The sequence below is a fragment of the Cyrtonyx montezumae genome, unplaced genomic scaffold, assembly GCF_038088225.1.
Source record: "Cyrtonyx montezumae isolate F1298 unplaced genomic scaffold, pur_monq_1.0 scaffold_2, whole genome shotgun sequence".
Lineage (NCBI taxonomy): Eukaryota > Metazoa > Chordata > Aves > Galliformes > Odontophoridae > Cyrtonyx > Cyrtonyx montezumae.
In genome coordinates this window covers 42,359,697-42,377,870 of record NW_027071936.1, presented here as the reverse complement: position 1 = coordinate 42,377,870, position 18,174 = coordinate 42,359,697, and the positions used below count along the sequence as shown (strand labels likewise).

Here is an 18,174-nt window from a genome sequence, read left to right as displayed (position 1 = left end):
ACATGTATAAATACTGAAATAGCATGCCATGACAATTGATTATAATATTGCAAGTAACTAAAGCAATAGAAAATACCTGAGTGGTATGACTGCATTCTTAGTTGTGTAACACAACAAACAAATCTTTTCATACATTTATTTATAGCAGGACTGAAGAATATGGAGACAGACACACACACAAGCAAGCAGTTACACAAAGCATGTAAACAATTTTTTGCTGGTATTTTCTACCATATATATGAGCCACAGACAACCAAGCAGGGATTCCTACTATTATGCTTTCAAATTTAATAAAGTCCTATATCAATATAGTATAATATATAATGGAATAATGTAGTATAAAGAAAATACCATTATCAATGGCAATCCTACGCGTACTTGAAAACATATAAATGCACTGGTATTAAATACCTTCCCCAGTTAAAAAGAGGACTCCAGTTACAATGCTGGTTACCTCAAGTCACTTCACAGAGGAAGAGTACTGTTTGAATTTCCCCTTTTAAAGTGTAATTTAAAGTACATGACTCAAAATTTTCTGCATGTTTTTACACTGAACTAATTGCTATGAGCATATTTGTATCTATACATATGTAACTATACATACATAAATGGTCTAAACTAAGAGAAAAGAAACCATACCCTGAGGGAAAGTGAAAGAGGGCATTTTTCATTTAGGATTCTGTAGACTATGACATTATTAGAAAAATAAAATGAATAAATAAATAAATAAATATTCTATGAAACTTCCATCTCTCAAGTCTATTAGTTTGAGAGCTAAGAAATTCAGTTTCTCACTTGATTTTTTCAAGATGTTTTTTCAGCCTTTTTTTTGAAGATCAGGCTGAAGAGATGTGAGAAAAATTCAGTTCACTCAAGGGTAAAATTTGTCTACTTTTCAGGAAAGCATCAAATATAATAGATCAATTCAGAACTGTGATTCAGAGATTTTTATTGCATTAGGGGAATCATCATATAGTAGTGGTTATAAATCTATTTTATACTCTTAACTAAGGATAGAGTAGATACACTTGAATTGCATTAAACAAAGATGAGTATTCCAATAATGAGTTAAGCCTAAGAACTGTTTCATGGCTGCTTCTATAGCATTTTGTTGAGGTTCAAACCTTGATCTAATATAATCTCCTACTAAATAATTACTTTCTACATAAACCCAGGATAGGATGGCATGTTACAAAAAGATGTATCCAATATGTGTAATTGTCTGAGGACCTCTCTTTACTAAAGATCTCTGTATTAAGTTCTCTCATTGCATCATTTAAAATAGAAAATTGAACAGTGAAGTAACCATTCTTGACTAGAGGTTAAAGGATAGTATCACTAAAATAACAGCAAAAAAAATACTTTATCTGCAATTCATACATCTCTTATCCCATGTGTTACACTGATAACTAATACTAATTCCTTTTAGTTTTCCTTAACTGATAAATATTAAATCAATGCACATACTTCCCATATTTCTTCTACTGTACCCTGGAAGAAGATATTGCATACATGAAAGGTTATCTACCTTTTCCACTTAATCCAATGCAAAAAGACTTGCACAAATGTGCCCATATTATCATAGAAAGGTTTGGGTTGGAAGGGACACTTAAGATCATCTAGTTCTAACCCTTCTGCTATAGGCAGGGAAACCTCCCTCTAGACCAGGTTGCTCATACTGTATCCAATTGCAAATAAGCAGATTAAAAAGGAAAATTGTTTGTTTGATCAGTTTGTCAACATGCAAGTCTTAAGGACAATTTCAGTTACACTGCCTTTCTACAAAATCAACGGTCTCATGTAATACCTTCGCTCTCTTCTTTCTTAATAAAATGAATCTGAGACAATAAGCTCAGAGACATAATATAAATTTTACAAGCAAGGCTGATGTATTCATAAAATTTCTCTACTGAAAAATCTAAAGATTTAACTCAGAAGGGCTTAAATTATTGCCAATTGGCAAGTAGCTTCAACTGAACAGTTAAAAATAAAAATGATGACACTGGTGCAATTGTCAGCCAGCAATGACAAACCCATGCCCTGGCTTTTCATAATCCCTTCAAGGAGTACACTATTATTTTTATGAAAAGCTCAATATTGGCTGATGCTAAAACAGAAACAAATTTAAAACAATATGAAAATGTCAAAGCAATTTGACAATTATTTCATCATGGCTAGATTCCCCTTTACTGCTTTTTAAATAGTTCTACAACAGTATTTTCCCTTTCAAATGGTTCCAAGCTGTAGTTCAGATTTGTTACCACTGCTGAGATACAATAATAGCATTTCTTAGTTTGCATCTATTTCTACATACGCACAGGCAAATTGAAGAATCGTACATATATTTCAAAGCTATTGCATTATTTAAATACATGAAATTAAGCTCAATAAACAGAATGATTTTACTCTCAGACCATTTGAGGCTAATAACATAATTCTTTCAGACTAGACAGAAATTTCCCAGAAGTGCTCAAGTGTGCATATGTATTAGTAAACATAGCTACCACTTTTATTGAATAAAGCTTTGGGAACAGATGGGCAGATAACACAGCCTCAACTAACATTGACATTTTATCAGGTAGGTGTATGTTTGAAGTACAGACACAGTAAACACACCAGTAAAACTTCACTGTTGTGAAGCTTGCAGAATGTCTCAAAACTTTTTCTCTTTTATACCCACCAACCAGATCAAACAAACATCAAAACTGGTCCACTGTATTTTAGGTGAAAGAGAGTTCAAGGGACCAGTAAATTTAAGAAACATTAATGACTTAAACTGAAAGCATGTTCCCAAGTTGAAGACAACTGACTAATTTTCCTCTTAAAATACCATACAGAACAGACAGAACAAACTCCTACGGATTACTTTCAGTGGTGGCAAGAAACCAATAGACAATTGGGTCAGCCAACTTTTTCATGGCAAAATCTAAGATCCAGGTATATTTTCAGAGGATATAGTTAACACATTATACAATCAGAGTATCAAAGACTCATAACATGGCTTTGGTTTGAAGGAACCTTAAAGACAATTTAGTTCCAACCTCCCTCCCATTTTGCAAGATTGTCACCCACTAGATCAAGCTGCTCAGGACCCCATTCAACATGGCCTTGAATACCTTCAGGGACAGAACGTACACAAGTTCTCTGAGCAACCTGCGCCAATGCCTAAAATAGGGCAAAGATGCACTTATATCAGAATATATACAAAAAGTATAAACATAAGCAGTATGTGCCATTTCTAATCCAAAAATTCAGAATTTGTGTATGATTACAAAGATAAATGAAACTACAAGTTATTACTAGAACGAATAGGATACAGAAAATCACTGTGATACTTACCACTGTGAAATTCATAACCTTCAAAATCCATATTGTCATTGCTAAGTTAACAATCATGGTAACCAACAGCAGAAGTACAAAGAAGTATAAGCACCTCTTTCGCCATCCATAAATCCCTACTGGGTAAAATTGAGGATTTTCAGTCCTTGGAAGGCTGTTCTGCTGTGTTGCTAAAATGTACTGCTCCCGTGTCATCTGGAAAAGAAAGATTTAAGTAACAAAAATTGAGAGCATTGTATTTTACAGATTTTATTACATGAACATTATGTGAGAACATATATCAATTTCTATGGGCACAGAAAGGACACATTAATTTGGAATAAGCCATATAAATATTAACTAAGTACTTAGAAGAAATCTGATGTTTTTCACTATGTAATTTTTAAATAAACCTTTTTGTTTCAGACTGGATTTCTATTCCAAACTTATCACTCCAAATCTGTATAAAAAAAAAAGCTAAAGTATTTCATGTCTTCTAATTTACTTCTGAAGACCATTTCAATGCTCTTTGCAAAGCTACTCAGAAAAAAATTGTTTTGTAAAAATAAGTTGTGAAAAACTCATATATAAATAAAACTTATTTCCAGATGTGTACCATAAATTACTACTATTATAGTAATCAATAAATAAATGTAATAATTTATACCATCATATATCCACTTGAGTTTATATGTTTTTAAAGAAGCATGCCATCATATATACCATATTTTACAGAAAGAAAAATAAGAAAACCCTTTTCAGTTTTTATTTTATTTTAAGATATAGAAGATGTAGATATCAATGTCTTCTGGGGTTGTTTTCTTTTGGTGAGCCTAAGGTCTTCTAGCAAACAAACAAGCAGTAATTGTTTGCAAACTACTTAAAAATTAACACTGAATCTTCTTTAGAGTAAAAATATTTAAAGCATTTCATAAGAAATCATGATATATTTTCTTAACCTTTTTTCTTTCTAATCATCATCTTTCCCTTGATAATACTTATATCTACATTCAGAAGTGACATTGCCTTTAGAATGTAAGATATTGGATTTTTTTAATGACAAAAATTAAATTATAAACAATTTCTTCTGGAAATATGTCAATTTAAAAAGAAGGCTTAGAGACGGAAAAAACAAGCAAGCAAACATACAAAAAGTTATGCCATGTATTTTATAAGCAGAGCTGTTCAAAATAAACAAATTAAATTATTAGCCTCTTCAGACTTTTTTAATAAAGGATTTTCTCTTTATTTAAATATCATGGAACAGTGAGTAAAAATCAGTCAGCTGTTTGAATGAGAAATAAGAACCAAGGTAAAACAATTTGAGAAATGAAACACATCAGTTTCTTAAGAAAGATTTTTAAAACAACATTTTATTTCATCACCACAATCGGGTCTTAGTCAGTATCCCTATTGTACCTTCTTCAATTGAGTGTTATTTTCACATTTGATTTGATCCCTTTACAGACCAGTAGTTATCTGCTGTCAATTCCTTGTTTAACTTGACAATTACTATCAACTCAGAACATCATGAAAAAACACCAATATACTTACTGTAAAGAAAATTTTAGAGAACAGCTCAAGCGTTTCATTAAGCGTTTCTTAATGTAACATTAAGAAAATCCTACCAAATCCCTATTTTAAGACCCCAAACTTCACCTGGCCATTCTTAAGGCAATCATGACCTTTCTTTCTGTTACATTATACAGGAATAGATCTTCTAAGAAGTTTAATTCATGCATTTCTTCCAGAATAGTTTGTATTTTAGTTGGAAGTGTCAATAACATTTTTTCTCAAATAGGTCAAATGCTTTTGCAATCCAAAAAAACAAATAAAATAAAACAATATTCTAAATCCAAATGTCTTCTACATAAAGCCAGAGGCAACTAGTTGCAATCCAATACATGGGAATTGGTTTTTTTTATTTAACCAGAAAAAAATGCTTTTTTTTTCAAGTATCATCAACTCTTCTCTACCACCTACAATGAAAGATACACACATAAACACCAAACAAGCAATCCATTTGCATTTCCACTTATATTTCTTTGTATTTATTTGACCATAATAAAGTTATATTAAGTTAAAAAAAAAAAAACAGGTGACTTTTAAAGTATTAAGAAAAACAAAAGATATTCTAGTAAGTAGTACATGAAGATTTTAAAGATACAAAGAAGAAAAAAGAAACTTTATGAATCTCTCCATTCAGTATATATTTTTATCATCAGCAAGTTAAAAGATATTAGACCGTAATTGCTTGAGATAAATATTTTTAGCTGAAGAGGACCTACTGTAAACTCGGTGATTTTATCAGTCATGAAGAGGCAAAAAAGTTCCAGAATGCAAGAGCAAATAAGATACTTCAATACTTTTAAAACATGAACTACATGAACTTCAATGTACCACGCAATATGACAGCCTAGGATTCTGATTGATATATTAAATATACTTTATCTATATATAGATATATTAACATGTATTTAATTATATATATATATATATATACAGGCTAAAAACAGTAAGTGTGGTATGATCACTGACAATGTTAATTGACACAAGAGGGTCTCAAATAAACAAATATAATTAAAGAAGTACTCCTTCATCTCTTATTATCTTAAGCGGGTAAATTGAATGGTGCACACATTGTTTATGAGCAGACTAGATGACCATAAAAAAATAAATAAACATTAAATTTATCTCACAATTAGTAAAAACTGTAACAAAATATATACATATAAATGAGATATATTATTCAGTAAGTACAAAGAAATTAAATAAATTCTTACACTGACCCCAAAAAATATCAAAAACAATGCAGGAGAAAATCACAGAACTGTAAACTATTTAGTCACATCACAGCTGAGTATTTAGCAACTTTTATTTACCATTTGCAGTTACTCCAACATTTGTTTTGGTTTTTTTTTTTTTCAGTATCACAACAAACAAAAATCTGATTGATTATATGATATGAAATCTAGGTTACCATTAATCTTGGCTATTGACACTTTGGGGCCATCATGGAATACTAGAATGGATACCTCATATGAAAATAATGAATATAGCAGATGTATTTTACATTTTCCAACTTTATTTTTAATTTTGGGAAAATTTTTGTTCACTGCAGAGGCAAACTTTCAAAGAAAAAAATAAATAAAGACCAGCAAAAGTCACAGAGAATATAATGAGCAAATAAACTGTATCTAAACAATGGTAATGGTATAATTGCTAAAGTTAGGGTAGCAACCTACTTAACAAGTCTTAATAAAACCCATTTATACATGATTATAGCTTGCAAATATTTGTCTAGACAAACACAAGTTTGTCTTATTAGCTAACAGTTCTTTTATAATGCCTGATAAAAAGATTCAGATTCAAAACTGAGGAAATGAAAAAAAGAATCACTGTTCTTAACTGCTAATTTGTTAGTCTAACACATAAGAAACAGTCCAGTATTTGCTCTTAATGACAGGAGGGAATTAATTTCACCTGTGGCTTGTTAATTATCCAAGAATAAAGCTGTATCATTTTTCCTTTTTGAAGTCAAATCAGAACTTTCAATTCTCAGTCAGCTCAACATAACTCTAAACCATCACTGATTATGTTCACCCTGACTTTTTGAAGAAGTAACTCAAGAATACAAATGCGTTGAAAGCTTTTCTTTTTGTCATTTTGCTCATTAAGTAAAAAATAGGAAGGTGGAAGAGTAAAAGAGACATTTAAAGGAGACATTTAGACAGAATAATCTCAATCTTAGAGATAGGGTACCAAATAGCAACTTAACAGAAACAGCAGAGGTTTCTAGAAAACATTTACAAGTATTGATATGACTTAGCCTGTTTGTAAATCAAGCAATTTAAAAAAAGATTAGTGTCTCTGTAACAATGAGGAAATATAGATGAAAAGTTCAAAAATGATTTGCAAGGATGATGACAATGTTTTTCAGACCTGAAATAAGCATTCTTCTTTCATACACTGGGATTCCTATTTCAAATCTGTTTTTCAAGCAGATAGATAAAGCTCCTTACTAACAAGATCTGTGTCAGCACTACTGCACATGTGAGGAATGAGAGCTCAGGAAGGAGAGGTAGAAACCCTCCTAGAAGTAGAACTAGTTAAATCTGTAAAAAAAAAATATATATATATAAATAAAATAAAAAAAACCCTGAAGAACTGAATTATTTAACAATCATTCTGTTACCTTTTAATTTGGCATCATTTTCTGTGTTATGTTTTGCTGTTCTTTGTTGTTGTTGTTTGAGGCAATATAAATTTGAGGGCACTGCAAATGGAGCTGGTCTAAAATTCATTCTTCTAGTTCATGTTCTCTCCTCATTTCCTTTTAGTTTCCAGAGAAGCGTTAAGTTAAACATCTCAAGAGTTCCACAAACCCCACAGCAAATGCTGTAATTTGGATTGTTTAGAGACAGAAAGTTCTATAATCTGAACCAGGTTTTCTGCTAGTATCAGTTACTGAATTTGACTTGGCAGTCCTACTAATAGAACAAGTCTTTTACCCCAGTATTTGATAAAAGAATTACTCAGAAGCAGATTAAAATGTTTTAAAAAGCTGGCCTGCATACCCAAAGGTGTAGAACTGAATTAACAATGGTACAGAATGTTTGAAACATGACTATAATGATCAAAACTAGTTTGAAATTTTCAGTGAAGACTGCTTTTGCTGAAAGCACTGGAATTTATCCATTTGATAAACTCCCAATAAAACAGGAGATGAAATGCCAGACACTGACTCATACATTGGATGATTGATAGAATTACTTCCTTTCTCCCTTCCTTCTATTCTTTCTTTTGTCCTTTCTATAGATCTTCAACATTTTCAGAACATTCAGCATTAAGAACTCCAACATTTTATTTCCTATAGTTACATTTGAAACAAAAATAAAGCATGACTTTTCTTATGTTACTATTGAGAATTCAATTTTTTATGATATTTTTTAAACAGAAACTACCAGCACAGGCATATTAAGATTTAATTGATAACATTTACAGCTGTAGAAGTGCATTTCTAGGAATTGTTTAATACTTAATAATAGAAACATTCTTTTAAACAACAAGCAGTTTTCATATATGTAAAAAAAAAAAAATTCACAGCAATTATTTATCTAAATTTAAAAAACCTAAGAACTAAATCTCCAGTTCAAAATATATAACACAAAACTGTTTGCTACTCATACCATGGAACAGAAACATATAAAAAAACATAATATGAATAATTTTGTTACCTCCATTACTGTAACTGTAGTCAGTAATATGACTCTGGTTCAAGTATTTCCACTACTGATTAATTCTCTGTGCATAATTTTCTTAATTCTTAGACAAGATGAAAATTCTTTATAAGAATTCTAAAATATATAACAATACTATGTCTATGTCTGGAACAAATCATATTATGCTGTTGTAAGGAATGTATTTGCAATCAGATAACTTGTACAAATAAAGAAAACAAAGAAAAGGTATATCATATAGCTAGCAGGGAAAAAATCTACACATCAGAACTGAGAGGAAAAAAAGACACTAAAAGCAGACTGTTCATAATCAGCCATAGCTAAGAACATTGCATAGACAAATTTATCAGAACCAGCTGGCTCTTCCCACTCACCCTGACACAGCTTATGATCAGCAATTCATGATGTGTCCACTTCTCCCTTTTACACTACAACATGTCATTCATTTTGTTTCCACTCTAAACAGTATGAGACATTAGGTAAGATTACAATTAAAATATTACTTCATTGTTTTCTTTACAGATTTCATCTGAAAGTTGACTATATAGTGAAAAACATACTGTAACATTTATCAAACAGTGAATACAGAAATTCTTAGTGTATGTACACCCACGTCTAACACTAAAATTAAGAGTCGGGGTGTAAACAATACTCTGCAAGAGTTTGGTATGCTACAATTGTTATATATTTAAATAAAAAAGCACAAAAAACAGAAAAGGATGAAAATCATTGTGGTTAGTGGGGAACACACTAACAACTGTGAATAGACTGACAAGACAGTACGACTGCACTCCTAGGGATCTAAATATTGGTAGGAGATCTTTAAAAAGATTTGCAAAACCTACCAGATATACTTTTGGGTGCCTTTAGGAATCCTTGTATGTCAGTAACTGATCCAGGTATCAATGGTTCATCTAGGACACAAATGGTTGGCTCCATACGATAACAACCATACCAGTTTTGTACTCATCACTGGCAAAAAATAATAATGTAAATCCTTATTGCACTGATAGACAACTTCATGTTTATCAGCATCACTATTCTTTTTGTTTTGTTATTCTTTGTTCTGCTTACTATCATCAGGAACAATTGCTAATAAATCTTATACAACAGCTCAGAAACATTTGGAGAGTATGATCTTTCTAAAAACCACAACAGAACAGTTGAGGTTCAAACGGTCCTGCTGGAGGTCTATCCTTCCTGTTCAAAAATCTTTAAATATCTCAAAAGATGAACGTTACAGCATCTCTGGGAAATCTATTCCATTGGTCATTTACCATCAAAGTCAGAAAGTACTTCCTCCAGTTAAGTGTTATGAACCTCTAAGAGATTTTCTGGAAATATTTTATGTTCCATAGTAAATTCTACATTCATATCAATACTGAATGCCAGTGAAAGACAATGAGAGCTTTCACCAGCCAAAGTTTACTTCCAGATTAACTACACTGGATATTCTGATTAGTTCTACTAGGAAGTCCAAGAGACATAATGACTCTTAAAAGTAAAAAATTACTTTTAAAGTTTAATAATAAATTAAAAAACAAAAATCTGTTTTTCTTCTTGGCTAGAAAAAAAAATTGACATCAGCATCAACAAGGCTTAAGCCAGCATGTTTATAGTGACAATGTGCTTTGCTTTATGTTCTCAATTAAAATTCCATTTATTTTTTTTATTTTTTGCTAAGTCAATGGAATTGGATTACAACAGAGACTTCATTACAGCCACAGGCAGGACTACAGCTGAGGTAAACAATTTTCTCCCTGTGATGTCTGTCCTCACTAAGCAGTTAGTGGAATAATTTTATATGCAAGGAGAATAACTGTTTCCATCTTGAAAATTGTTCTCCAATAAAATCATCACTTCACAAAACCAAATGAAAATGAGCCTCCATTAAAAAAACAGAGAGGCAGGTAGTTTTCTGAAATAGTTATGCAGGTAGAGATTTTTCCTTACTTTTCTGAAACTAGAAATGAAGATTAAATGAGAGTCTTCCCATATAGAATGGGTTCTCCCCACCATGAAGAGAAGACAAATCAATATAGCTTGATGAAGAGAAGACTGATAGGAATGAAATAAAAGAAGTTTCTTTTCCTTTCTAAAAACTGAGAAGATACTGAAGCAGTATCCAGTGACTACTCCATTTGGTCTTGTGAGGTACCACCAAGCACTGTTAAAAAAGAGAGGAAACATCTGGAACTATATTGAACCAGCTTTATAAATAGCCAGTGTGCAGCTGCACACTGCAAGAAGGTAGGGTCAGCAAAATGGAAAACTGACTAAGATGAAACACTGATTAACTGGAATACTCAGATGTCATTAGTCAGTAAGTTAATGAGAACAGAATATTAAAAGGAAATCGGGCATAGCAAAAAGTCAAAAACTTCTAATGGTTTAGAAAAAAAGAGAAAAAAATAAAGTTGAAAATACACTAGTGCAGAAGACAGCTAAGAGCTATAAAAAGACAGAAAAACACTCATATACCCTCAAGCAGTGTGTTCTAGCCCCATGTGTGATTCATACTGAAATTTCTAAGTAATTAGATATCCATGGACAAGGGTAAAACTGAATAAGCAGTGAGGAATATTCACATGATCCAATCAGTGTAGTTATGCAAGAGAAGATTTTATGGAAAGAAGAAAAGCACTAAAAAAGCAGACAATCAAAGATCTTTTTAAAAACTAATTTTTTTGTAAAAAAAAGAACTAGGAGAGAAGCCAAATCTTCACTGGCAAAAGTGGGAAGGTTAAGCTAATTCTCTGTGTATTTTGGGGAACTAGATGAGGCAACACAAAAAAAGCAAAACACCTTAATGTAACCTAGAAACGAGCTGTGGCTTTCAAAAGCAAAAAGTAAATCCTACCATCTAGAACATACACAAAACTTCCAGAGGCAGATAAAATGAGCAGCAACACAATAATAAACAAAATAAAAAATATAAACTACTGAAGAAATGTCTTCCTTTTTCACTTCATTATACTTGTCTTATCAATAAGCAAAAGCATCCCCAGTCAACTTTACATAAAGACTGTCACATTAAAGATCAACTTAATGTTATGCTTCAAAGTTTATTTAGCTAGTTAAAGTTGAAAGTAATTAAGAGTCAGTCATGAACATTCTTACCAGCACCTCAACAGGAATTATTAACATTTTCAGTGAGCAAAAACAAGATGATAGAAGTATGGTGAGAACAGAAAAGAATGTGCTGAAATACAATTCGTGTTCTAAATGAACCTCCCAATTCTTATGAGCATGGCACGCAGACTCTTGTTAATTGCTGGTGAAAATGCATAGATAATGGTGGTGACAATGTGGCAGCGTTTTGTAGCCAAGAATGCATTCTCTATAGCTGTTGTATTTTTCACATATATGTTATACTCACCAAACAGTATGAAGTGCTTGTAATAAGCACAGGTTTCATTTCAACTGAGTGTTTATGGTGGACTCAAGAGGCAAAGTTAGCACTGCACTGCACCCACTCTTCCACAGTGTTCTGTTATCTATAAAATCTATCTTGAGCTATGGACATTCAACTTGTGAGAGATCTCAAAAAGCTGACTACAATGACACTGTTGTGGATAAGTCACCATTCTGTGTGTGAACAGATTTCATTTAAAGCTTGCTTCTGAATTTACAACTAATGATCTGTAGCCGTTTGAAAAGCGGATACGAATATTTTTGCACAGTAATTATTTTGTTAAAATATCAGATAACATTACCATAGCATTGCAATTAAAACATTTTTTTTTATTTAATACCTATCATCTCAAAGGAAAACACACAAAAAATTGTTTTCTAAAACTATTGCTTAGAGTTGCTAGACAGGAAGATTTCAAAAGTATCTACAAGTTTCTATCCATGTCTGATGCAAAAATTGAGAGTAGGAACAAACAATTATTTTCTTAATATCTCTGATTCTGAAAGACTTAAGTTAGGAAAGTGCAAGATTAGTCTCAATGCATATTACAGGTAGGAGGGAAGGATGTTACTTAAACTCTTAAACAGTACATGCCAACTCCATCCCCTCTTAGTCATATTGTTCTCATTGTCTTTGTCATTTGGACAGAAAATTCCAATTTGTTATGAGACAAAACAAGCAAAACAGTGAAAACAAGGAAGCAAAGAAGAAGAGGAAAGAACAGGGTGCCCCAAATGAATTACTTTGTTGTCAGATTTGATTTACGATACATATACCCCTAATAATCTCTGCCAACCAAATATAAAGTTTAGAATGGTCTGGAAGTGAAAATCTAATCCTTATGTATAGCTCTATTTCAGAGACAGCAGCCATTTCTAGAGTTTCAAAAAATCCAATTTTGCGTGGAAACTTCCAAATTCAATTATCAAGTCTCTGTGAAGAGCTTTTGAATAGTTTAATAATTGATATTAATTTTTAAAGCTTTACAAATACGTTTATGTACTTAAATAATAAGTATTTGATTCTTTTCCCATACTGAAACGTCACTTGTATTCACCAGAGAAAAAAATGTACCATCCAATGAGGAAACGAAATCTACAAAAGTTCTGTTAAGTCAAGTTGAACTGAAGAAACGGTGGAATTTTATTATTAACTACCTTTGAAACTAACTTCTGTACGGCACATAACAAAACAAGTTCCATGATTAATAGCCCTTTTCTAAAATAAACAATTTATCAGAACTTCCCTTAACAGAAACTGGTCATTCCAAAAAAAAAAAAAGCACAATAATTTCATTTTCAATTATCTTTTCCTCCATATTAAAACATACAGCAGCAGCCACATGAGGACAAAAGCATTGAGGTTTCTAAATGCAGCTCATTAAATATGTCTTTGTTCTGACAGTATTCTACATAGATATTGCTGAAAACTTCCTGGCATGGTGGTGGAGTGCTTTACACTATCTGAAATAAGTGAAGATAACACGGGGGAAAAAAAAAAAGAAATTCAATGCTAATTCTTTAAGAGGCTTTGCAATAGTAGACTATGTTCCTTACTTCTGCAGAAAGGTTTTCATTCTTGGAGTAAACCCTTCAACAGCAGTACAAACTTCCCTAAAATCTTCAACACAAGAGCATGTCACATATTTTAAAAGTTTTTTCCTTCACAAATATCTGAAAACACATCAAAATACAACATGCTATATTAAATACATATAATTTGTTCAGAAAAGAAAGTAACTAGATACAGTGCATATTTTTAAGCAATCCTGATAATAGTTTTGAAATATTTTTACTTGAATGTAAAAAATTAAGATTATGTAATAGATTACACAGAAGTATTAGTGGAAGAAATTTGTGTTAAAAAGTTGCTTTCAAGTACATGAAGGGGTCCTACAGGAAAGATTGGGAGGGACACTTTATCAGGGAGTGTAGTGATAGTACAAAAAGTAAGGCTTTTACCTAAAAGCGCATAGGTTTAGATTAGATATGAGGAAGAAATTCTTCAGTATGAGTGGGGTATGGCACAGGAAGAGGTTGCCCAGAGAAGCCATAGACATCCCATCCATGAAGACATTTAAGACACAATTGGTTGGAGTCCTGAACATCCTGCTCAGGTAGGTGGCAACCTTGCCCATGGCATGGAGGATGAAACTAGATGATCTTTTAGGTTCCATCCAACCCAAGCTATTCTATGATTTCAAGGCTTTAAGATAATTTTTGTGTTAAAATAGAAATCCTTTTTTTTAATATACTTTTTAACGTTCTCAACTTTTTAATTTGCAGATCACTTTGTTCTGAAACTGATTTATTCTTATATTTATTTCTAAGAACAATAATGAAGATATTAAAAAAATGATGAGTGGTGTGAGCTAAGGTCATAGCTCTTTTGCAGTATAATATTAACTCCCGCCTCTTTATAATTCTTGCAGGAAGATTTCAAAGTGGGAGCTTTCTTTATTTTTAAATTAAGCTGCATTTTAAAGTTGTTTTCTTAGGTAGTGTGAAAAAAACTGACTGATAATGTGTGTCATATAATGGCACATTAGAAACTTAAGAATTTCCAACAGTATTTTTAGGAGGAACTTTATCTATTCTTCTGTCATGTGGTACTTACTGCAAACCAAAACTTTCTTCATTCTAAGTTTTCTGATGTAAACTTCAAAGAGAAACATGAAAGGCAAAGCATTTCTTTCTAGCTGTATTAGTATTTCCTTGACTGAATAATTGTGCTGTGTTGCATTTGATGACAACCAAACTGCCTCTTGTCATTAGTAAAAACTAACTTTTAATTTATGTTCCATTTTCATACTGTTAACATTTCAGATATGTTCAAACTTTTAGGAAGTTATACAGCAAGAACAGCATAAAGGAAACTGAAATAATTTATGATTTCTCCCTCCTCATCTTCAGTACAACCTGAAACTTTAAATAGATCAGATGGTAAAAATAAGCATTTTAGGCCATTATGACCCATACTTATTTTCTCCTTGTATGATCAGCAAGCTTTAAAAAAAAAAAAACTAGTACATAGCTCTCAGCCACTGTACAAAACTCTTAATTTCTACAACTCTAGGAACAGCACATATCCAAACTGTTTTTGAAAGCTATACAAAGTTTAAAACACTCCTAATTAAGCAAGTATTAATTAATTTTGCTAGCATTACTAAATAATGGTAATTTTGAAATTAAATAATTAATCTTAAAATGTTTCTAAATATAGAATTAAAATGAATTATTTGTTAAAAGGATAAACATTGTTCTTTGCAAATTTCTTCATAAAAGACCACCATAAGAAATTTAAACACTGCACTTCAGTTTTTACCTACACACTGAAGTTTCTTGTCTCACTCTACTAAAATAAATAAATAAGTCAGTTCCTTATACTTTCCAAAACTGATAACGTTCACTGATTTGCACTTCTATGGATGGATTAGGAAGACTACAAGGAAAAGAATGAAGTAGATATTACATCCACTGGGAAGTAAAAAACTTGATACTGAACCATGAATACATATATCTAAAATCCAGGCACAATCTATGAAGATACACACATGCACACTTTCACAAAAACAAATAGAAACTTTGTAACAGTATTTTCTTAACATACAATATCTGCCAAAGATTACCCAGTGGAGAATCCTAATAGGCTATTAACAATCATAACTACACCTATGAACATTATTTGAAAGACAAACAGACAAATCTGGTGATTCACATCTATTATGAACCAGGACATAATGAGAAAAACAGTTTCTAAGCGCTTTTAAACATACTGAAACATATATATGGACCGAAAGTTTATGTAGCGATTTGAGAAACTAAGACTGTTCTTTGATGATCAGTGTGACCAGATAATATTCTTTTTTTTCCATACAGTATAGATACTACTGATAACTGCACTATCTTAAAAATAGGACTGACAGTATTAGTTAAATAGAATCTTCATTAAGTAGAGAACTATTGGTTTATCAAAAAAAAGTACAAATTAAAATCTATCACCAGAACATTCAAAACTGGTTAACTGGTGAATCTTAGGTATTTCACATTAGCAGGCCTCAGATGAAATTCTTTTTGGGTTAATACTGCTTAATCAATGCTTTAGAAGATAACATAGCACTAAATATAGTCCTAATATTAAGTCAAATTTGGTTCAAAAAAAAGAAAAAACTATTGAAGATTCAAAGGACACTTTTCTTTAAAATTCTTTCCATTCATCCTGTAGTCTTTCCCATACCTGGTATTTAAAATTAAGTCTTGCATCTAACTGTGACTAGTATTTCTCATTGTACAAGTGAATTCCACCTGTTCTATATACATATATTCAAATAAATACTTATTATATTTTATTGATAACCTTAAATACCCTTCAGTAACATTATTTCCTCACTTTACCTAATATTTCTTAATCCCATTCTGTGAAACCATCTAAAGCGCATGATTGGCATCCTGTTGAATACAATGTGCATCTGTTCAAGTAATCCTACCAAGCAAACAAACTAATAGGGAAAATAACATACAACAGCCAACTCATCACACAAAGAAGGTTTTTGACAGTCTAAACAGAATTAGATCAATGAATTAGACGTCAGTAAGTCACCGAGGCTGAATAGACTTCAGTGAATAGTATCAGTCAGAAGATGTGGTACTGCTGGCAAAGATCTGCTGTGTCTCTGCCCAAAGGTGTGGCAGCTTGTCTGAAGCAGATTGTCAGCATGAAATAAGTGAGTGAACAACATGGGAGCAGGTGGCTTTTGGAATTAAGTCATGTAACTGAAGGGAAGGTCAATCTAAACTGTGCCTAAATAACCATACTCACAATCAAGAGCCAAAACAAAGGAAAGGGACTTAGAAGTTCATCAGCAGTATTTCTCTGAAATCACCAGCCTAATGTACAACAAAAGAAATTGAAAAAAAGAGAATCCTTTAGGAAGGATATTGAAAAGGAACTGTCATTTTGACAATGCCAAAAATTTTTCATTAACATTTTCCTACAACTTGCCATTTGCCATGGATTTAAGTATGAACAACAGATGTTTTGAAATAAATATCAGATACTTCCACATTATGTTATTTAGGATGACTCCACAGATTGAAAAGTTAAAATAAAAAAAAAGAGATTCTCAGAAATTAAGTTAGACAGTAAGTGCTTCCTTAAAGTAGCTTTCTTATAATACTATTATTCATTCTTTTTCTACTACCAAAAAAGTAAAAAATGTCCAATATTTGGTGTCGGATTTAACTAACATAAAATTGCAAGAATTACAGAGGCAGATGTCTTCAGAGGAAACTAATGTTGATGTGAATTAACTTGTCCAAAGAAATAATTCCCATTAGAAAAAAGATGTAGTAAAAAATCTTAGGATTAAACTTGCTGAAATATCTAAAAAGCCACTTAAAGAAACGGAACTACTGCAATAAACAAGATAAGTGTTAATGCTACAAGCACAGTAATTAACAAGAGAAATTTGGTGCATACTGCATAAACTCTTAAATAGTGGAAGAGATATTATCAGATAAAACAAGTTAAAAGTGACTCATTAACCATCAATATAACAATCATTAATATCTATTCATTTTATGCTTGAGTCATCTTGTTAATGTTGCATTCTGCACAGACTTCTTGAGATAAATATTTAAGATATTTTACTAAACTGATTAAGAAGATAAATATTTGAAGAGGAAATATGTTTTTCATAAACACATATACATATCACACTCACAGTGAAGTAGTTTATGAAAAAATCATTTTAGATTCAGATGTAGAAATAGAGCATCCTTTACCCCGATACTAAAAATTTATTAAAGCATTTATTTAATCTCAAGATGGTACTAACATTACATTTATTGTATTTATAAACATCACTAATGTAACAGAGGCAACAGCCCGATGCTACTTAAGGATTATCACCACATTGGAATGTATAAACTGCAGAACGGCTTCCAAAACATGCTCGTGCTACACATTCAAATTCATTCTCTGTACTTTAATATAAATGCATGTTTAGAGAATAGAGAATAAGAGCACAAATCAGCAGGATCAGTTCAGTTTTATACATTATTTTCCTGACTACTGTATCCTTCTGTTTTCTATTTGTTTATCCATTTCAAGAAACAATACAGAAAAAGAAAAAAAATTCTGAATTCTTCAAAACAGCACAATGTCTTTAAGGAAGTCTTAACACTCAAATCACAACCTTAG

General features: G+C 31.6%; 1 protein-coding gene across 1 annotated transcript in view; it reads right to left on the bottom strand.

Moving 5' to 3' along the window:
• The window catches only part of SGCZ (sarcoglycan zeta), a 326,796-nt gene that overhangs the window by 141,450 nt on the left and 167,172 nt on the right, over positions 1 to 18,174 (bottom strand). Inside the window, exon 3 of the mRNA XM_065737005.1 lies at positions 3,340 to 3,534. Coding sequence (XP_065593077.1) covers positions 3,340 to 3,534 — 195 coding nt within the window. The remainder of the gene's footprint in view (positions 1 to 3,339; positions 3,535 to 18,174) is intronic.